The sequence below is a fragment of the Odocoileus virginianus genome, chromosome 1 (assembly GCF_023699985.2).
Source record: "Odocoileus virginianus isolate 20LAN1187 ecotype Illinois chromosome 1, Ovbor_1.2, whole genome shotgun sequence".
NCBI classification, from domain to species: Eukaryota; Metazoa; Chordata; class Mammalia; order Artiodactyla; family Cervidae; genus Odocoileus; species Odocoileus virginianus.
The window spans coordinates 102,068,648-102,091,439 of NC_069674.1; the positions used below are offsets into that span (position 1 = coordinate 102,068,648).

The following is a 22,792-nucleotide window of genomic DNA, read 5'->3' on the forward strand; positions in this document are numbered from 1 at the left end:
GGCACCCAGCCACTGAGTCTCCTTTACCTGCCTGTCGAATGGATAACGAGAGAGCACACCTCATGGGTTAAAGGGAGGATTCAGTGAGTTAGCACAAGTGAGGTGTTAGCAGCTCTTCAACCTGGTCACTACTTGATATAATGCCAATCCTAAGGCTAATAAGACAGGAGGAGGCATTCTTTTGACAAGGCTGGTCAAATGTATACCCCTCTCCCCCAACTACAATCTTGGAAAAAGTGTAATTAACTCAAGTTGCCTATTAACATTGACAGACTAGAGAAAGAAAGCGTGTGGACTGGGCAGGGTGAGACCTATGGAAGTGCAAGAAGACAGAGAGGGCCAGGGCAGGTATTCCTGCTGACCTCATCTTCTATCCTCAGGAGGGGCATCATGGCAGCCCTGTGTCCCACTGCAGTCACACATTCTGTGCAAATAACCCAGAACTTACTTTCTGTTTCGTGTGCGTGGCCCCATGGTTCCCATGCCAATGCCTCGGTTCAGGGTGTTCTCCTTACCTGGAATATGTTCGCTCTCAAGGCGTCATAAGGACCCTATCCATCTTTGCAGAATCAGCTCAGGCATCACTTGGTCCAGGAAACCTCATGCCAGGAGTCGCAGCCCTCCCCGGCCCCTGCCAAACTAAGCAGCTGCTCCTTGCTGTGCCTTCTCCCTCCTTTTACCTTAGGGGGCCCCTCCGTACCCTCGTCTCTCCCGCTACACTAGGAGCACGTTGAGGAAAGGAAGTTTGCCGTTTTCCTCTCTGTGTTTCTTCTACCTCCCCACATCTTGCATTGTTTGTTGTTGTTGTTTAATCACTGAGTCACGTCCGATGCTTTGCGACCTCACGGACTGCAGCCCACCAGGCTCCTCTGTCCGTGAGACTTCCCAGGCAAGAATACCAGAGTGGGTTGCCATCTCCTCCTCCAGGGGGCCTTCCTGACCCAGGGATTGAACCCACGTCTCCTGCATTGGCAGGCGGGTTCTTCACCACCGAACCACCAGGGAAGCCTCAGTAGGTAGGCATCAGTTAGCAGTCTAGTGTGTGTGGGTTCATAGATCAGTCAGCCTTTCCTCGGCTGAATGAACAGTGCCTGCCCCATTCCCCTCCTCACTGCCCCAGCTCATCACCTGACTTCTCTCACCAACCAGCCTGCATCGGGCCTCCCTGCCTGGCTCCTCCCTGGCCTGCAGCCTGAGCAGGCATCCCCCTGCACCACAGTGGGCACTCAAGTTGCCTATTAACGTCATCGCCCACCATCCAGCACTGGCTGGATCACAAACACGTCTTCCTTATCTGAAATAACCATGCGGGATCCCTGGTGGAGCTTCCTAAGCCTCCTCCTCCTGTTTGGGAAATGGTGATGATGTGGTGAGGATACCTTGTCCTCCGGTTGCCTCTGCTAAGGCCTTGGGACCCTCCTTGACACGGAATTGGCTTGGAGATGGCGGAACAGGCCTCCCTGAGACTCAGCACCGAGTGCCTTGGCCATGAGCGGCCACCAAGGGCCCAGCAGAGGGACCAGACTCAGACCCCCTCTCCCGGGCAGCGGGGGTCCCGGCCCACCCCATCCTCCAACTGTCACTCCCCTAACTGCCACTCAGAACTTCGCTTCTCAGTACCCGCGCCTGTGCCGACCTGTCCTTCGAGTGACTGCTGGCTTAGCAGCCAACACAGCTCTCTGAGGACTGGGTGAAGGCCACATTTTGCGATTCAGGTAGCCCACGGCTGTAGTTTTATAAGGCAATCTCAGCTGTCTTTGACTCTTCTTCCTTTGGTTTTGGTCTTGAGAGCTCTTCGAATCTTGCTGCCTCTCTGCCTTCCGATTTGCGGGATGTCTGGGGAACAAAACCAACTTGGTTGTTTGAACATCTTTTAACCCTTCTCAGCTGTATGTGAAGACTGTGTTCCTCAGAGGAGTTCGGATTTTATCAAAAAGAGAAATATTTTATTTACCTGAGGAAATGTAACTATCTTTTTAATAAAAACTTTTTGTTTTCATTATAAAAATTCATACAATTCAGCATATCCCTCAATTCTGCTGTGTTAGTGATAACCCATTCCTCTGATGTTGGATATTTAGCCTGTTTTAAATTTTTTGGAGTTAAAATGACTGATATAATGAACTTCCTTACACACGTATTGTTGCCTGTTTGTGTGGATATTTTTATGAGGGAAATTCCTAAAAATATAACTGTTGTGTCTAAAGTGGCACACATTTTGAATTGTGATTGATGTTGCCAAATTACTCACCCACAAAAGTCTGCACACCTGCCAACTCCTGTGAAATTATGTTAGGGCTGATTTAGTCACTGGACACAGAAGATGCATTGCTGAGGGCCCACAATAGTTTTGGGGGTTATGAAAACTTTTAGAATTTCTTTTAAAATCAGGAGAAAAATTAATACAGTAACAATGAATATATAATATACAGTGAATCCAGCCTGGATATTATTTTTTATACTAATGAAACCCTTAAAATATACTCCTTCATAGTTTATTACGGAGGTAGGACGCAGGAAGGCAAATGTGTATAGGGCCCTTACCAGTCATAATGTGGCCCTGGCTTATCCATTTCTCCACATCCTTGCAACTCTGAGAATTCTCTTTTTAGTTTTTGCCAGTCTTTATGTTAAACAAACAAAAAAAGCATTTCACGATTGTATTTCTTTTCTTTGACTATTTGTAAGGTGTGGTCTCCTAAGTTGATTGACCATTTAAATTTCCTGTATGAATTTCCTGTATGAATGTATAAATTTCCTGTACTTATGTTCCTTTCTCATCTTTCTATTGACTTGCTCATCTTTTCCATGTTAAAAAGTTCTTTTTACATTATAGTAAATATTGCAAATTTTATTTTCAGAATTTTTCATTTCAGATTTGTTGATATCTTTTTATGATGATATTTAAAGTGTTCCTCTACCCCAGATCTGTCAAGCATTTTTTTCATGGTATCATTCTCACAAAGGCTTATACAAATTTCATTGATATCTTCTTATTTGGCTATAATACTTATTATTATAATCTTTCATTCATCTGCAATGAATTACTGTAAAAGATGTGAAATAAAACAAAGCTATTAAACTTTGTTTTCCAAGCATAGCTAGTTGTTCTAATACCACAAGACAATGGAAATACCACCTTTACCAAATATTAAATTCTTACATATATAATTCTATTTCTTGAATCTCTTCCATCCTGTTGATCTAGTTATCTGTTGCCCTGTGAACACTACACTTTTAATTATTTAACTTTATTATATTTTGATTCCATTTTCCCTCTTACCGAAAATCCTCTTTCAATTTTTGTCTTGATTATTCTCATACATTTACTCTTTCTGGTGAGCTTTAGAGTTATGTTTTGAAGTACTGAAAAAAATTTCAATAAGTTTTGTAAAATTTAGAGAATAATTTGAGAAGAAGGGATAACTGTATACGACAGAGTCTGCCTCCCCAGGGGCATGGTATCTTGTTCACTTTCTTCAGATGCCAGTCCCACCTGGTCCATGGTTTGCCCGAGCCCTCCCCAGCTCATTCATCTCCTCAGACATCTCCATGGTTCTTTGTGGGGCAGGGGCCCACTAGCAGGAGCCTGCCTGAGTCTGCATGTTCCCAAGAGGTGAATGGGGGCCTTTGGCTTTGCCATAAATGATCTGCTTGGTACTGGTTTTCTGAGAACTCTGTTCTGTTGAGAAGCGCTGTGGCAGAGCCCACCAGAGTCTCCTACTGGATTTCTGGTCTCTGCTTCCACTTTTGCTTCCTCTGGTCCGCTCTCCACACTGTGCCTCCTGTAACCTTTCTAGTCAGATCCCCACGCCCTCCTGCTGGAAAACCTTCAGCGATTTCCCCATTGTATTAATTACTTATTGCTGCGGTAACAAATTAGGACAAATGTAACACCTTAAAACAACACAAAAACTTGTTATCTTAGAGTGCTGGAAGTCAGAGGTCAGAAATAAGTTTCACTAGGTTAAAATCAAGATACATTCCTACAAATTACATTTCCTTACCCGTTCCAACTCCCACAGGCCTCCTGCATTTCTTAGCTCACGGCCCCTTCCTCCATCTTCCTAGACAGTCGCTGATCCCTCCGACCTGCGCTGCCCTCATCACGTCTCCTTCCTGACTCTGACCCTCCTTCCTCTTTTAAGTATGGTGATGAGGACCCTTGTAAATCAACTGGGTCCACCCAGAGAGTCCCACCTCATACTCCCTGACTTAGTCACGTCTGCAGTGTTTCTTTTGCCACACGAAGTAACAGGTTCACAGGTTCAGGGGTTAGGACGTGGACACCTGTGTGCGTGCGTGCCCAGTTGCTAAGTTGTGCCTGATTCTTTGTGACCCTATGGACTATAGCCCGCCAGGCTCCTCTGTTCCTGGGATTTTCCAGGCAAGAATACTGGAGTGGGTTGCTTTGGGGGAGCACTACTCAACCATGGCCTTCAGGATGAATTTGACTAGCCAGCCCCACAGCAACCTGCCTCCTCTGCTCTCCTGTTTCTAACCTCACGCTGCTTTCCCCTTCCAACTCCCTAACTCCATCCACATGCACTTCTTTCAGTTTCTGGAACCTGCCTCTCTGCTTCCTCCAGTCCTGGTCCAGACAGACTCCTCTGCCTCGGAAAACCTTCCCCTACCTCTTACCTTTCTGACTCCTTCTCATCTCCTCACCTTGCCTTAAACCTCACTTTCTCTGGAGGCTTCTGACAGCCTCTTCTACTCCCTGCATCTCCTTCCACACTTTGTTACTCTCATAATATCCTCCATGTTTCTGGCCCTACTTCTATTGCCTTTTATATGATTGCTTATTTGATTATCTTCTCTCCCAAAATGTAAGCTCTTTAAGGGCAAAGGTGACAAGGGCAACTCTAAGTAAGAGGGAGTTAATTCACTCATTGCAGAATAAATCTATAAACATATTACTCTCATAATAGAAATCAAGTTATTTTAATCTATTGTTCTCATATTAAAACTATTTTTCATCATTTATTCAACCAGTATGTGTGGAGCAATGACTTGGAAAGTACAGAGCCAAGGGAGTTAAAATAAAGAAAAAACATCGTCTGCTATTATGAAGTTGCTAAGGTTGTAGTGATACACTCATAAGGACCTGACTAACAGTGTTCCCTATCCAGGAAAATGGACGTGGAGGTCAGTGAACCAATAGACTTTAGCTCTGGAGATCATCAACATCTGGTTCGGAAAGCTTCAGATTCTTATCCTGGGGGCAAGACTGCTCGGTCCTATGGAACTGCACCTTCCACTGAGGGGCCACAGCAAGCTCATGGAAATCCACACTCAAAGGCTGGTAAGCGAGCAGATACCTATGTGGTGCAGATTTCACCAGAGACTACGACAGACGACGTCAGCCCGGGCACATTTTCAGAAACAGCTGTCCGCAGAGGTAAGAATGAAGCAATGGCCTTTTTGGAAGAGAACAGCAAAAGTTTTCTTAAAATATTTCCACAGGGTGGGTTGTAGGATTTAAATTTGCCTTTAGTTTTTCCCATGATGCTTTACCAAGAAACATGACATACGTAAGAACAGACGGCTCCCCAAGTCTTCCGGGGCATTCATAAATTCATGATAGACATATTATGGTGAGTAAATTGTGGTTTTCTTAAGAAATGTGAATGACTCATTGAACACAGAATGTCTTCACTTAAACACGCAAAGTGATACCATGATACTGGCTTTAGTTTTAAAGAACACTAAATCAGAGCCCTACATATTAATTCTGTATCAGAAATACATTCAGCTGTAACAGAAGTCCAAAAAACTATGGCTTAAATAAATGAGAATTTTTTTCTTTCATGAAATATGAAGTTGGAAGTTAAGCAATTCAGGCAAATGCTGTAGGTCCTCAGGAAACAATATGCCACGCTTAGACCTTCTTCTAACTTCTAACTCAATGAAACTAAGCCATGCCATGTAGGGCCACCCAAGACAGACGGGTCATGGTGGAGAGTTCTGACAAAGTGCGGTCCACTGGAGAAGTGACTGGCAAACCACTTCAGTATTCTTGCCTTAAGAACCCCATGAACAGTATGAAAAGGCAAAAAGATAGGACACTGAAAGAGGAACTCCAGGTTGGTAGGTGCCCAATATGCTACTGGAGATCAGTGGAGAAATAACTCCAGAAAGAATGAAGAGGCGCAGCCAAAGCAAAAACAACACCCAGTTGTAGATGTGACTGGTGATAAAAGCAAGGTCCGATGCTATAAACAGCAATATTGCCTAGGAACCTGGAATGTTAGGTCCATGAATTAAGGCAAATTGGAAGTGGTCAAACAGGAGATGGCAAGACTGCATGTTGACATTTTAGGAATCAGTGAACTAAAATGGGCTGGAATGGGTGAATTTAACTCAGATGACCATTATATCTACTACTGTGGGCAGGAATCCCTTAGAAGAAATGGAGTAGCCACCATAGTCAACAAAAGAGTCTGAAATGTAGAACTTGGATGCAATCTCAAAAAAACCCAGAATGATCTCGGTTCATTTCCAAGGCAAACCATTCAATATCACGGTAATCCAAGTCTATGCCCCAACCAGTAATGCTGAAGAAGCTGAAGGTGAATGGTTCTATGAAGACCTACAAGACCTTTTAGAACTAACACCCCAAAAAGATGTCCTTTTCATTATAGAGGCCTGGAATGCAAAAGTAGGAAGTCCAGAAACACCTGGAGTAACAGGCAAATTTGGCCATGGAGTACAGAATGAAGCAGGGCAAAGGCTAATAGAGTGTTGCCAACAGAACGCACTGGTCATAGCAAACACCCTCTTCCAACAACAAAAGAGAAGATGCTACACATGGACATCACTAGATGGTCGGCACCGAAATCAGTCTGATTATATTCTTTGTAGCCAAAGATGGAGAAGCTCTATACAGTCAGCAAAAACAAGACTGGGAGCTGACTGTGGCTCAGATCATGAACTCCTTATTGCCAAATTCAGACTTAAAGAAAGTAGGGAAAACCACTAGACCATTCAGGTATGACCTAGATCAAAACCCTTATGATTATACAGTGGAAGTGAGAAACAGATTTAAGGACTAGGTCAGATAGGCAGAGTGCCTGATGAACATGGACAGAGGTTCATGCAGTTGTACAGAAGACAGGGATCAAGGTCATCCCCAAGAAAAAGAAATGCAAAAAAGCAAAATGTCTGTCTGAGGAGGCCTTACAAATAGCTGTGAAAACAAGAGAAGTGAAAGGCAAAGGAGAAAAGGAAAGATATTCCCATTTGAATGCAGAGTTCCAAAGAATAGCAAGGAGAGATAAGAAAGCCTTCCTCAGTGATCAATGCAAATAAATAGAGGAAAACAATAGAATGGGAAAGACTAGAGATCTCTTGAAGAAAATTAGAGATACCAAGGGAACATTTCATGCAAAGATGGGCTCAATAAAATACAGAAATGGTATGGACCTAACAGAAGCAGAAGATACTAAGAAGAGGTGGCAAGAATACACAGAAGACTGCACAAAAAAGATCTTCATGACCCAGATAATCACAATGATGTGATCACTTACCTAGAGCCAGACATCCTGGAATGTGAAGTCAAGTGGGCCTTAGCATCACTACGAACAAAGCTAGTGGAGGTGATGGAATTCCAGTTGAGCTACTTCAAATCCTGAAAGATGATGCTGTGAAAGTGCTGCACTCAATATGCCAGCAAATTTGGAAAACTCAGCAGTGGCCACAGGACTGGAAAAGGTCAACTGTCATTCCAATCCCAAAGAAAGGCAATGCCAAAGAATGCTCAAACTACTGCACAATTGCACTTATCTCACACACTAGCAAAGTTGCTCAAAATTTGCAAAGCCAGCAATACATGAACTGTGAACTTCCAGATGTTCAAGCTGGTTTTAGAAAGGCAGAGGAACCAGAGATAAAATTGCCAACATCTGCTAGATCATCAAAAAAGCAAGAGAGTTCTAGAAAAACATTTATTTCTGCTTTATTGACTATGCCAAAGCCTTTGATTGTGGGTCACAATAAACTGTGGAAGATTCTTCAAGAGATGGGAATACCACACCACCTGATCTGCCTCTTGAGCAATCTGTATGCAGGTCAGGAAGCAACAGTTAGAACTGGACATGGAACAACACACTGGTTCCTAATAGGAAAAGGAGTACATCAAGGCTGTATATTACCACCCTGCTTATTTAACTTATATGCAGAGCACATCATGAGAAACGCTGGACTGGATGAAGCACAAGCTGGAATCAAGATTGCTGGGAGAAATATCAATAACTTCAGATATGCAGATGACACCACCCTTATGGCAGAAAGTGAAGAAGAACTAAAGAGCCTCTTGGTGAAAGTGAAAGAGAGTTAAAAAGTTGGCTTAAAGCTCAACATTCAGAAAACTAAGATCATGGCATCCAGTCCCACCACTTCATGGGAAATAGATGGGGAAACAGTGGAAACAGTGGCTGATTTTTTTTTTTTTGACTCCAAAATCACTGCAGATGGTGACTGCAGCCATGAAATTAAAAGATACTTATGCCTTGGAAGGAAAGAAGGACCAATCTAGACAGCATATTAAAAGCAGAGACATTACTTTGCCAACAAAGGTCTGTCCAGTAAAGGCTATGGTTTTTCCAGTAGTCATGTATGGCTGTGAGAGTTGGACTATAAAGCTGAGTGCCAAAGAATTGAACTTTTGAACTGTGGTGTTGGAGAGGACTCTCGAAAGTCCCTTGGACAGCAAAGAGATCCAACCAGTCCATCCTAAAGGAGATCAGTCCTGGGTGTTCATTGGAAGGAATGATGTTGAAGCTGAAACTTAGTTGGCACACCATTGGCCAACTCTAAACTTGCATTCCCTTTCCTGTCCTCAAGAAAATCAGAGGAAAAACTTATTTCACTAAGTGTCAAAAAAAGGCAGTTACATTTATACTTTTACTTTTGAATATTGTATCATAAAAATAAGTTTTTTTCTCCTCAGCTTTCATCGTAAAAGTGTTCTTCCTCCTGTCCATTCAGCTTCTGATCACTGGGGCAATCATCAGCCTGTTTGTTTTCTGGTAGGTCTTCATTACTGATGGAGATGACCTATTAAGTTGCCCACATTAATTCTCACTATTTAGCTTGACTGAATTTTGATCATTAAAAAATTATCTATTTTTCCTTAATCATTCATATGTGTCTGTGCTCAGTTGCATCTGACTGCGACCCCATGGACTGTAGCCCACCAGGCTCCTCCATCCATGGGATTCTCCAGGCAAGAATACTGGAGTGGGTTTCCATTTCCTTCTCCAAGGGATCTTCCCAACCCAGGGACCGAACCTGCATCTCTTGTGTATCCTGCATTGATAGGCGGGTTCTTTTCTACTGGGCCACCTGAGAAGCCCAATCATTCATAGGATATATCATTTCTATTGCTTTGTTTTTCTGAGGCAACTCCTAGAACAAAGTGTTAGTAGACTTCTAGAGTTTCACTTTATTTTTTTTTCCCAATAATAATTATGATATTTATTTAAAGTAATACATTTACAGCCCAAATAGTTCTACATCGTACATTTTAGGTTTAACCAACTTCATAAAAATACTTGAGAACAGCTGTATCCACAGATTTAGACTACTAAATTATTTCTTTGCCCATTCTTCTCTCTCTTTTCTTTCCAAATAACCTCTTTCAGATACAGTCCAAGGTAGAATTTATCCTCCTCATATTTTGTCCACTGCTCTTTAGGCAGGATCTGCTGCCTCATACTGAGGTCCAGTGCTCTCTTAATGCGAACCGCTCTGTCGTTTATAAAGGTTCTCAGGAAGCCTTCTACGGCTTCTTTCACATCGTCATTTTCATGTATTGTGTCATCTCGCATGAAGCCCAGTTTATTGAACCCAGCAGCATTGTAATACCATTTTCGAATACCCTCCAGCCACCTGCTTGATGATGAAACAGCTGGCCGGCCTGCCATGTTGACCTGACACAGAAGCGTTGCCTCCTGGGTCCGGAGTTTAACTTCCTAAGCCAAAAACTTTTCCCTTACTCTTATTTTGGGTACTATTTTCTTTTTTATTTTCCCTGAGTTATTTCCACAGACAAAATCGAGTAAAGGAAAAAAGGTGAGATTGTGAAGGCCTTGAAGGCTAGATCTCTTAAATGCAGAAATTATTTCAGGAAGTATATGATCCATCACTGCTTAAACTCATCCTTTGAAAATCTATATTTTAGACAAATATATGAAAATTTTATTACTTTTGTTTATATATATATCTCAATATTTCTAAATAAAAATCTTCACTGGGATATTTGCATTTATCCAAATTTCACTTGCTACTTATGACTGTACTTTTTATGACCCTATTTTAAGAAGTGAGATACAGTTTATCTTACAGTTTAACAGTTATATATTTCACTGTTTCCTTTCTCATCTGTCATTGTCAACTACTTAGGATTTTCCCCCTTTCTTCTCATGAGATTGTTTAATTTATACTTAAATATTATACTAGTTAGCAAAATAAACTACTTATAGTGTAAGACAATATCATTTTTTTTTTTTAACCAGGGACGCTTTACGATCTTGGGTGATCAAGCATCCCTGGTTCAATTACTCACTCTTGTAAGTATTACTGGATTAAATAAAAGGTGATCTTTCTACTAGCTATCAGTTGATGTTCTTTATTAAAAATTAGGTAAAGGTAACATTTTCTTGTAATGACAAAATTATAGAGATGAAAAACAAGCAAATTAGTGGTTGCTGGGAGTTAGGGCTTTATGAGTGCATGTGTATATGTGTGTGAGTTACTATAAAGGGATGGTACAATAGTTTAATGATGAGGTAGTTCCACACCTTGATTGTGCTGCTGGTTACATGGATCTGCACACATATTTGTGTCACAGGTCTATGCCATAGCATTACATATATACACGCTGTACCAATGTCACATACTGGTTTGGGTATTCTACTTTAAATATGTAAAATGGGGGCAAACTGGGGAAAGGGTACACAGGGCCTCTGATCCTTTGCAATTTCCTGTGAATCGATAATTATTTCAAAGTTTTGAAGAACCCACAAACTGTGTATGGATGGCAATGGGAAAAGTTAGTTTTAAAAGCCAAAAAAAAAAGAGGTAAAAATAATAATCTTTATTTTTCTTTATAATACTTATCATCAGATCAAATGTCTCTATATCTATCTACCTGTAATATATCACATGATATAAGCCCTGGAAGCAAATAACACATGGTTTTAAATTATGCCCAGGCCAGCCTTTTTCGTTGTATTTATTATACTTGCCTGCTGTGGGAAACTCCGCCGCCAGGTGCCTGCGAATTACATTCTCCTGGGATTATTTGTAAGTAAACCTCTTTAGCATCCGTTGTCATTCACCTCTGAAATATATTTTCATCTCATTATTAAGTTCATTCTTTTTTTTGTGGAAAAATCTTCCTATGGAATAAGAAGATAGAAATTATTTGTGAGACGTTCTCTTGGATGAATTTTGAAGTCAACTTACATATGAGGGGGAATCCACACCCTTTTAACAAGCTAGAGAATTTGGGGACCTTTGGCTACTCCGTTGGGCCAGCAAACTTGCCTCTGAGAGGCCTGTTCCCGAGTCTCCCAAGACAGTTAACCCAACTGTCCTCTGTCAGGCACAACAAACTCATTTTGTTACGGAGAGTGAGTTCCACATTTAGTTCACAAATTGTGTGCAAGAAATGTAACTTTCTCTGTAAAATTTATTTTACTTCTATTTCAACGTCTCCTGACTATGTTGTAATTGAATCTGTTCTGTTACCAGTTGGGCCAACACTCTTGCTTCCTGGAGGCAGTGAACTCACTGACAATAAGCATTTGCTCCTCTTAGGAAAACCCAGAGGAAATCTCACTGTGGTTCAATGAGTTAGAAAGTCAGATTCTATGCAGTTGCTCCCACGAACTGCTGACCGCCCTTCCAATGAGATTTACTCACCAATTCATTTGCTTTTCACCTGGTTCCACATCGGTGTTGAGGTAGCTTATAAAAATACACAAATTGTAAGAAGATAAGTTGGTGGGGAAATCTGATGGAAGGAAAAATAAGGAAAGGAAAATGAAGCCAGAGGTGAGATTAGTGCACAAAATGCCTAGTCCCAAGCGTTTGAGTTTGATCAGCCTAGATTTGGACCTGCGCCTCCTGGTGGTCAACATGAGCAAGGACACATGGGCAACAGTGAGTTTCTTTCTCAGCACTCTGAGAATCTTGCATCTTGCATCCTGAAAGTCTGAGGATCTTGCACTGTCTAATGTGCATTACATGTTGGGAAGAATAGCTTCCTCGTGTCACTGGAGAAGACAGAGCATCTGGCCAGCTGAGAATGTCCTCAGGCCCTGCAGCACTGCTGACCGCAGTTCTCAGGGGCCTGCCAGTCAGTCCTGGAGCCCGACTGTGGGCCCAGGCACACCATCACCGCCTTCTTGGTCTCATCCTCCGGCTTGGCTGCCTTCTGGTTCTCACTCCCCTGTCTCTCCCACAGCACCCCGTCTCTGGCTCATTTGGACCAAGGGAACCCTCTGACCCCTACACAGCACCCATACTGCCCCGATGCAGCCCACTTCAGAGCTGAGGACTGGCACCTGCCAGTGCAGCCACATGCCCTGTAGCTAAGTGTCCTGCAGCCCCACCCCCAGGTATTGAGGTCTCGATCCCCATCCCACATCTGAGGGTTGAAGCATTTTGTTCTCATCCAAGCGCTGTGGGAAAGGTCAGTACTGAAACAGTTGCTGTGGCGTTAATAGAAATAGCACATCCTGCTCTGATAAAATGTCAAGATTTGTGTGGATGGTCCCACTTGATTAATGACAGTACGGTCTACAGATAAAGCTTATACCTTGGTTCCTACATTCCTAATTAATACATGTTTAACTCACTGAATATGCAAGTTGAATTGAAAGTTACTATTGTATTCTAAGAACTTTTTACTCATATGAGAATTTTTTTTCTTGTCAGTCTTTGGGAGAACATTAAGAAAATGTTTATTTCCATTATTTCCATATGGCATAGCCTATAGCTTTGTGCGCTAAGATCATGCATATTCCTGCTAGTTCCCTCTAACCTTCCAGAACACACACACCTCAACCAGCTCTTCTGGATTTGGCGCCTTGGGCTTCTGATTCATTGTGAATTTTGTTTTTAGACAGTTCTTCAAGGTTTGCTGCTAGGAACCGTGTCAGTGTAAGTCTCTGATACCGATTCTTTTCATTTGTGTGTGTGTGCTGTTCTTCTAGTGTTATGTGAGCAATAACCACAGTCTCTGGTTTTAGTTTCTATAACGCCGAGGAAGTGTTATGGGCAACAGGAGCGACTGCTCTGGTGACGCTATCACTCAGTCTATTTGCTCTTCAAACAAAAGTACGTATTTGTGAAGCAGCTTTCTGTCATGGGCAGTGTGTGACTGTCTTCCTCGGCCCCTCTGACCCATTCTGCTTCCTCCTCCCCCTGGCTGGCTGCTTCCTGTGGGCCTCACCTCCACCGAGCACTCGTCCTAGTGACCGTGCTGAAAAAGTAAGAGGGACTTCCCTGGAGGCCCAGGGGTTAAGACTTCCCCTTCCCGTGCAGGGGGTGTGGGTTCAATCTCTGCTCAGGGAGCTGGGATCTCACATGCCTCACAGCCAAAAGAGAAAACATAAAGCAGAAGCAATACTGGAACAAAATTCAATAAAGACTTAAACAGATGGTCTGCATCAGAAAAAATTTTAAGTAAAAGGAAACAGGTAAAATTAATGATATATTTCATTTAACCCAATATATATGAAGGGTTATTATTTCAACATATAATCAGTATAACAAAAGTAGTCATTTTACATTCTTTTTTTTAAACTAAAATTCAAATCCAGTATTTTCTACTTGCAGCCATCTCAGTTTGAAGTAGCTCTATTTCCAGTGCTTATTAGCCATGTATATTAAAAGCACAGCTCTAGATGAATTTTCTTGGCAGACATCATAGTCACCTGGAGAGCTAGTGAAACGTAGACTGCTGAGAGCCATGCCTGTGTGAAGACAAGGTCTGGGCTGGGGCTCAGTAACGTTCACTTCCCAGGTGCTGCCGATGCTTCTGGCCCGAGAACCAGGCTCGGTGACCTGGTACTTTATTCTCTTGGTGTGCTGAAGGCAGGGAGTGACATAAGGGAGATAGATGAATTAGGAAAACATGTTTGCAGGAAAACACATTGGATTCGAGGATCTTCTTTTGCTTCCTAATCCAATTTTTTTCAGGTCAGAAGATGCATATTTCTCTTTCTTTTAAAAATGCTAATCTTCTCTAAGCTGATTTGGTTATTGATTCATAAAAGCACATTAATAAATTTTAGGTTTACAAAAGGATCATTAATTTTTGAAAGCTTAGTATATATATTTCTACTGAAATGTATACACTAAAATTGATACATACAGATGTGAAAAAGGTACCCAGTTAATACCTTTGTCTACTGAATGCCATTAGTGTATTCTATGCACATGCTTTTAAAAACATGAATGATTATGATGATACTATACTTACAGATTTACATCCTACTTATTCACTGTACATTTTTTATTAGGGAAAATTTTATAAAGATACACACAAACAGAATATTTTAATGAACCCCCATGTGCCAATTACCTAGTTTCAAAAATTGCAAATTTGTGGCTTCTGTCGTTTCATCCATACCTTACCTTTTCTCTCTCTTGAAGAAATGCAATACCTTTTATATAGCATTTTTCAGTGTGTAGGGCTAATGGATTTCCATGGTTCTCGGGATTAGCCAGGGTACATTGTTAGCAAATGGGCCAGTTTCTGTCTAGGGGGTATGAGATACATCTCTAAACACCCTGAAATCCCTATGGATGATAATTGAATTGTTTTTGTGTTTTTTATGTTTCCTCAGTGGGATTTCACTTTGCTAAATGGAACGCTGTTTGTCTTACTCTTCGTACTTATCATCTATGGAATTCTCTTAATCTTCATTCGATCATATGTAAGTGGGACCTCCTTGAAAACCCCAGAGGACTGGCAGAATATCAGGTGAAGTGCTGGTTGTGTGGATAGTCCAGAAGCAGACAGCAGATGGGTGAAACTTGCAGGGACACTGGTGGGAGAAATGTCTGTGACAGAATAGCGTGGGGGTGACAAGAGCTGTCGAAACATGGCAGCTCACGTGAGCCCAGGCGGAGGAGGGGGGAGTAAGAGGGGAGCTTGCCGGATGTGGTGCCGTCTAAGGAAGCTCTGGCAAGGCCATCAGGGGGGCCTGGGTCTCCCGGGAAGGCTCTGCTGCTCCCCTACCAGTGACTGACAGGGTAAAGCATGACCCGGGAAGGAAACTGCGGTGGGTCTCACCGCATGGCCACCAGGGCCCTGGTCAATTACACGACCCTCCCCATAGCTGGGGGTCTCCGAGGTCGCCTGCCACACCAGTGTGGTGGGGGGACCACTGACAGGTCTGGGTGTGAAGACTGAGCTCCAACCCAGGACAACAGCTGTCCTCCCCTGAGAGGATCATGGAGGTGACCAACCCACAGGGCAGATCAGATTCCAGCTTCCCTACATGGTGCTGTCTGCCTGAAGGAACGAGGGTGCAGAAGGGCAAGCCCGGATGGGCTTGCTCTTCTGACAGCAGCAGCCTAGAGGAAGCTCCTCGTTTTCCAATTCCAGCTTTCTTCCTTCCATTCTTTTTTTTTCTTTAATATATTCATTGCCTTCTTACTAGATATCATACATAGGCCTACATGTTTTTCACAAAGGCATCAAAGTTAACTGTAACAACATTCCTGACAAGTACATCTCATCTAATCTTATAGAAAACAGGCTCAGAGAAATTAAAGAATTCACACTCCACACTGCACCCAGGGAGTAGATGGTAGGAGTGGGGTTAGAGCGAGGTCTGTGTGATCGGGTGGTCACACCCTTTCCACCACGCACACGGTCCGTGGACTGAGTCCAATGTGCAAGTGGCCAGGCAGAATGAGAAGGTCTGGCCCCAAGTCTGGCAGGGGCCTGGAGTGGCCCCTGTATGGAGACCCTACTGGAAGCCAGGCTCACAAAGAACCGGCCTGGGGCTTGTGACCATCTGTCTAAAGCCCTGAGGCCAACTTGGTCCTGCTGCTGAATTAAAGAATTTCTGTGGCAACAAGTGGCATTGCTAAATGGACTTCAGACATAGAATCAGTATTTTTGCCTGGATTTTGGAGATAAACTCAAAGACATCATAGGTATGTCTTTAAAGGCCACAGTTCTCCATTTATTGTTACTGATGGTGGCACAGATACTGTAGTAATAATACGCATATTCATGTGGTGGGTGGGTTCCTGACATCTTTACCATGCCACTCAGGCGCAGTTAAGAAACGGTGTTTCCTACTCGATACGTGAACCCTAGTTTCCATTCTAAATTTCCTGTCATAAATACCAATAATATATAATCTTACACATATGATTAAATGGAAGACTGACAGAACTGTGTCCTACGTATGCATGCCTGCTGGGCCCTGGCACCTCTGAATCCTGGAGACTACAGCTGTCAGCTGTCTTCTCACCCCGGCTCAGTCTGGAAACACTGTGCCTCACAGTGTATTGCTGGCACCTGCTTTCTCTTTTTCCTCAAGAACCTTCTCTGGTTAGCAGAGTGTTCCCCATCTCTCCTAGACTAGCTCTCTCACCCTGAGGAGTGAATGCCATCGTGTTTCTCAGATGATGTACACCACTTCCTTATTCTTTTCTGAAGCATTTAGATCCATTTGTCAGATATGCTGATCAGGGCTATTTTGGTGGCAAGGAACATATACCACTCAGACTGGCTCAAGGCAAAGGCCCAGAGACTCTCATGGAGCTCCTAGCTGGGAAGGGGAGCCAGACTTCACAGAAATGGAAACCCCACCTCCCCTTCTTGGTCATCTCTGCTTGTGAAGCACTAACTATTCCAGCACTAACTAATCACACAATGGCTGCCTGGATCCCTCTATCATGACAACTGGTTTCTACCTGCCCCAGAGGATCTCTTTGATCCTGGTCATGTAAGAGGTTCCTGGTCAGTCAAGAGATTCACTGCTGTCAGAGTGGCATCTCCCACCTCTTGTCAATCAGCTCTAGCAAGGCTGTGTGAGGGTCACACTATTCCCTGAGCTGAGGGGAGGGCATTTTTTCTAGAAGAGCTGTGTGGATGGGGCAAAAAAGGAAACATACTCAGTATATCCCATTTGCCGTACTATGCATGAGATGTATACTTGCTAGATGACCCTTACTTGATATACATAAAGGCTAGTTTTCACTTGCTTGCTGAATGGAATTGAGTTGATACTGTCGACTGACTATGTTAAAAAAAAAATTAATTTCCCCACAGTTGTGACTTTCTAAGCATCTTATCTAACAGCAGTGACCTAAGTGACCCCTGTGTTGTTCCCAATCTTGCTCTTAACATACGTTGTATCCTTCTTTCTGCAGTGGTTGCATCTATTGTATGCTGGACTTGGAACTGTGCTCTTCTCACTCGTAAGTCCATTTCTCCCTTTCTTTGATAAAGAATATGAATGTGCATTGACAGGGCCTTAAGACCTCCCCTAGTCCTGGAGTCAAGTGGAGTCAGTAATTCACTGGAAAGCCCTCCCACTGACTTGCTCCTTCTTTCTTCTCATCCTCTTCCTTCTCCTTTTCACTTTTTATAAAGACAATTCTTCTTAGAGTAGCTTTAGGTTCACAGTAAAACTGAAAATCACTGCGGATGGTGATTGCAGCCATGAAATTAAAGGACACTTGCTCCTTGGAAGGAAAGTTATGATCAACCTAGACAGCATATTAAAAAGCAGAGACATTAGTTTGCCAACCAAGGTCCGTCTAGTCAAGGCTGTGGTTTTTCCAGTGGTCATGTATGGATGTGAGAGTTGGACTATGAAGAAAGCTGAGTGCCAAAGAATTGATGCTTTTGAAGTGTGGTGTTGGAGAAGACTCTTGAGAGTCCCTTGGATTGCAAGGAGATCCAACCAGTCCATCCTAAAGGAGATCAGTCCTAGGTGTTCATTGGAGGGACTGATGTTGAAGCTGAAACACCAATACTTTGGCCACCTGATGCAGAGAGCTGACTCATTTGAAAAGACCCTGATGCTGGGAAAGATTGAGGGCAGGAGGAGAAGGGGACGACAGAGCATGAGATGGTTGGATGGTATCACCGACACAATGGATATGGGTTTGGGTGGACTCTGGGAGTTGGTGATGGACAGGGAGGCCTGGTGTGCTGCGGTTCATGGGGTCGCAAAGAGTCGGACATGACTGAGTGACTGAACTGAACTGAAAACTGAAAGGAAGATACAGAGATTTCCCAGCCTCCATGCCGGCATCACCATCCGCAATGTCAATATCTGCCACCAAAGTGTAACATTTACTACAAACCTACATTGATATATCACAGTCACCTACATTAGGGTTCACTCTTTGGTGTTCTACATTCTACGGGTTTGGACAAATGATACGTACCCATCACTGTAATACCATACAGAGTATTTTCACTGCTCTAAAAATCCTCTTTGCTGCTCCAAATTGATCCCTTCCCCATCCCCAACCCCTGGCAACCACTAATCAGATTATCTTACTGTTTCCAAGTTTTGCCTTTTCCAGAATGTCATACAGTAGGAATCATACAGCATGAAGCCTTTTCAGATTGGCTTCTTTTACTTAGCATGTGCACTTAAAATTCCTCCATGTCTTCTCATGGCTTGGTAGCTCATCTCTTTTTAATGTTGAATAATATTCCACCATCTGGATTTACCGCAAGTAATTTATTCATTCATCTACTGAGGGGGATCTTATTTGTTCTCAAATTTTGGCAATTAAGAATAAAGTTGCTACAAACATCCATGTGCAGGTTTTTGTGTGGACAGATGATTTCAGCTCCTCTGGGAAGATTCCAAGGAGCACATTTACTGGATCATACAGTAAGAGTATGTTCAGTTCTGTAAGACAGTATTCCAAAGTGGTTGTAATATTTGCATTCTCCACTAGCAGTATATGAGAGTTCCTGTTGCTCCATGTCCTCACCAGCATGTGAGGTTATCAGTGTTTCAGATTTTGGCCATTCTAATAGGTGCATAGTAGTATCTTATTATTATTTTAATTTGCATTTTCCTGTTGACAATAAGATGTAGAGCACCTTTTCATATGCTTATTTGCCACCTATATAACTTCTTTGGTGAGGTGTCTATTAAGTTCTTTTGGAGAAGGCGATGGCACCCCAATCCAGTACTCTTGCCTGGAAAATCCCTTGGATGGAAGAGCCTGGTAGACTGCGGTCCATGGGGTCGCAAAGAGTCAGACACAACTTCACTTTCACTTTCATGCATTGGAGAAGGAAATGGCAACCCACTCCAGTGTTCTTGCCTGGAGAATCCCAGGGACGGGGGAGCCTGGTGGGCTGCCGTCTGTGGGGTCGCACAGAGTCGGCCACGACTGAAGTGACTTAGCAGCAGCAGCAGCAGCTATTAAGTTCTTTGGCCCATCTTGTAATCAAGTTGTTTGTTTTCTTACTGTTGAGTTTTAAGAGTTCTTTGTATATTTAGGGTACCAGTCCTTTATATTTCTCTTGCAAATAATTTCTCTCAGTTTGTAGCTTGTATTATCATTCTCTTCACATTGTCTTTCACAGAGCAGAAAATATTATATTAATTTTAATGAAGTCTAATTTATCCATTACTTCTTTAATAGATAATACTTTTAGTGTCATATCTAAGAAACCATCACCATACCACAGGTCATCTAGATTCTCTCCTATGTTATATTCTAGGAGTTATATGTTTTACATATAAGTCTATTATTCATTATTTTAAAATTTTATTTATTTAATTTTTTGACCATGGTGCGTGGTATGCAGGATCTTGAGCAGGGATTGAGTCTGCACCTCCTGCAGTGGAAGCACAGAGTCTTAACCATCAGACTGCCAGGGAAGTCCCTGTTATGAGCTATTTTGTGAAAGGTTTAAGATCTGTATCTAGATCCTTTTTTTTTTTTTGGCATGTGGATGCCCAGTTGTTTCAGCACCATCTGTTGAAGAGACTAGTATTGCCTTTGCTCTTTATTCTGTTCTGCTGATCTATGTATTTGTTAAGTCTTTTTGCTAAGACCATTCTATCTTGATTAAAACTTTATAGTAAATGTTGTTGTCTGGTAGCATCAGTCCTCCCAACTTTGTTCTTCTCCTCCAGTATTATGTTGGTTGTTCTGTGTCTTTTGTCTCTCCATATCAATTTTAGCAGCGGTCTGTCAATATCCACAAAATAACTTGCTAGGGTTTTGATTGGGGTTGTGTTGAATCTATAGATGAAGTTGGGAACAACTGATATGTGACAATATTGAGACTATCCATGAACATGGAATGTCTCTCCATTTATTTCTTCCCTAATCTCATTCATCAGAGCTTTATTGTTTTCCTCATACAGTTCTTATCCATATTTTGTTAGATTTATATCTAAGTATTTAATTTGTTTTGTATGCTAGTGGAAATGTTTTTGTGTTTTTAATCTCCAGTTTCACTTATTCATTGCTGGCATATAGGAAATCAATTGACTGTTGTATAGTAACTGTGTATCCTACAACCTTATTATGATTGTTCATTGAACCCCTAAATGTTCCTGGGGCTCCAAATCTTGACCAGGGCTTCCCTTTGAGCTGGCTGTCTCTGGCATGATGTCCTGAGTCCTCTTTCCCTGGAGCCCAGGGGCAGACAGCTTGATCCTGGCTCACTTTATTCTCCCACTTCCCTGTCTGCCTTCAAACACATACCCTCACCAGGGAGGTGCACTCTGCACTCCTCACTACCAATGCATGAAATGATCAGGAGTCATTATCTCTCTCAGAAGAAGAAATAAGATAGAGTCAGCAGTTCTTGGAGGGGAGAGAGAAAGAAAAGCACTTTTCTATAGAAGTTAGGACCCCGGGGTGACAGATGGAGGCGAGGGGCAGGCTGGAAGCTCAGCTGCTGGAGGCCTTTTTCTAAGGATGACCAACTGTCCTGGTTTGCCTGGGATGGAGGGGTTACTGAAGACACATGAAGTCCCTGGGCAAACTAGAGTGGTTGGTTCATTCTAGTTTTTTCTGCACAGAGTTGCTGGCATCAGACATTGGGAGGGGGAAGATAAGTGGGATGGGACTCAGTGGTCCAGGTGAGGGAGCTGCCTTGGCAACCCCCAGCCTCGGGTTTGACTGCCTTCTCTACCACTTGCCACAGAGTGATCTTCCCTTCTTGGAGGCTCGGTTCATCTCACCTGCTTCAGCTAAGTCGTTCCCACTTTATATGAGATGATGTCTATCATGAACGGAGAAGAGGCTACCTAGAAGGTGCCCGATTCTTCCTCTTCCTCCTGTTCTTTTTTCCTCCTCCCCTGTTCATTCTTAGAAGCCTGAGTGGGAGCCAGGACCCAGGAAGAGCTGATAACCTGAACTACTTGCGATGGGTTTCACTGTAGTGGATGCTGTTCTAAAATGGATTGTTTTCAAGAATCTTTAAAACCCCAGGAACTCCCTGTAGTGCTAAGGTTGCCCTGCCGCCTCACAGTGCTGGACTCTGAGCCCGAAGTCTGGATGTAAAGGCCCGGGCAGCCGCTTGTGTGCCTTCCCTCCCTCTCATGCGCTTGCGCTGCCCACATTTGCTGACTTTGCAACAAACGCCAAGGGTGAGAGGCTCTCCGACTTTCTTCTTGATGTTTAAGAAGCTTGTGATTTTACCTACCACAGCTGAGCTAAAACGTCTAATTGGGGGTTATTTAACCATACATAAATCTTCTCCTCATTCTATTTTGGAAATACTGACATCATCACAAAGCCATCGCCCATGTCAAGCTTTGAAAAATGCTATCACCCAAAGGAGAGTCCAGAACTGCTGCTGTGGGCAATGTCAGTACCAGGGAACCATCTGTCTCTTCCTCCTTTGTTTTCAGTGAGAACATGCTGGAAAGTCACAAACGCAGGGCATTTTGTAGTTTCTCTCTGTGTCCAATCAGCCCACCTGGTCACGTCACTGACCAGAGGCACAGAGGTTTCTGGACTTTCTGGACTTGGAAGGAAAGGAGGGCTCTCAGATTTGGTCCCACTGGCTTCAGGAGTGAAGCACTTGCTTTAACAGACAGAGCACCAACCTGGGGAGACTGTGAATGATTGAGGCTGTGGGAATAACATCTCTAGCTACACATTTACTGTTAGTGATATATTTACTGATGGTAAAATACTTTCCAGGTAATCTCAGGACACTTCTTTGATCAAAATGCACAGTCTAAGTAGCTAATTCTTCTTTCTTTTCTTTAAGTACTTGGTGATGGATGTGCAGCTGATGGTGGGAGGGCGCCACCATCATTCTAACCTGGACCCTGAAGAGTATGTTTTTGCTGCCCTGAACATCTACATGGACATAATCAACCTTTTCCTTTTTATTTTGCAACTGATTGGAATGGGACGGTAGTCACATGGGCAAGGCTGGCTCATGCTGAAGAGAGGGAAGGAGGGACGGCTGTGAAGACTGCAGAAGTTACCACTCCATAAGCCCCTCTATTTTATAAAATAATTTTAAAAATACTTTTTTTCTTGTCAAATGAAAGCAAGCATTTGGTAGACGGTAGCTATAGCTGTTATATATATATATTTTTAGTTCCACTGTTACGTTATAAAACTTTCTGGTGAACATTTTCTGATTTTTATAAGTTTAAAAGATGAATACATAACTACATACTTACAAACATTTGTAAGATGCTCATTACTTTGTTGAAGTTTTCCAGGTACTACTTAAAACTGTAAACAGTGTCCCTATCTACATGAATAAAACTGATTACAGAAACCTGTATTTACTACA

General features: G+C 42.7%; 1 protein-coding gene and 1 pseudogene across 5 annotated transcripts; one reads left to right on the forward strand and one right to left on the reverse strand.

Annotated features, from left to right (window-relative positions):
• Positions 1-1,494: 1,494 nt before the first annotated feature.
• Positions 1,495-22,792, forward strand: TMBIM7 (protein lifeguard 2). 5 transcript variants are annotated; one of them, XM_020902192.2, is made up of 11 exons: positions 1,495-1,715; positions 5,133-5,401; positions 8,951-9,029; positions 10,518-10,571; positions 11,217-11,307; positions 13,133-13,170; positions 13,260-13,347; positions 14,862-14,998; positions 17,410-17,457; positions 21,179-21,288; positions 22,253-22,341. In XM_020902192.2, the coding sequence occupies exons 2-10, from the start codon at positions 5,137-5,139 to the stop codon at positions 21,246-21,248; spliced, it is 870 nt and encodes a 289-aa protein (XP_020757851.2). In that variant the 5' UTR covers positions 1,495-1,715; positions 5,133-5,136; the 3' UTR covers positions 21,249-21,288; positions 22,253-22,341. The 5 variants fall into 5 exon arrangements, with proteins under 5 accessions (XP_020757851.2, XP_020757853.2, XP_020757854.2 ...); XM_020902194.2 differs by having other exon boundaries at positions 1,499-1,715; positions 14,862-14,951; XM_020902195.2 differs by lacking the exon at positions 21,179-21,288 and having other exon boundaries at positions 1,501-1,715; positions 22,253-22,346.
• Positions 9,397-11,142, reverse strand: LOC110142805 (cytochrome b-c1 complex subunit 7 pseudogene; annotated as a pseudogene).

Coding starts and splice junctions, on each gene's coding strand:
- TMBIM7 (XM_020902191.2), top strand. CDS start 5,137: ATGGACGTGGAGGTCAGTGAACCAATAGACTTTAGCTCTGGAGATCAT. Junction 11,308..13,132: donor ACATTCTCCTGGGATTATTT/GTAAGTAAACCT, acceptor TTTTGTTTTTAG/ACAGTTCTTCAAGGTTTGCT. Junction 14,952..17,409: donor TAATCTTCATTCGATCATAT/GTAAGTGGGACC, acceptor TTCTTTCTGCAG/TGGTTGCATCTATTGTATGC.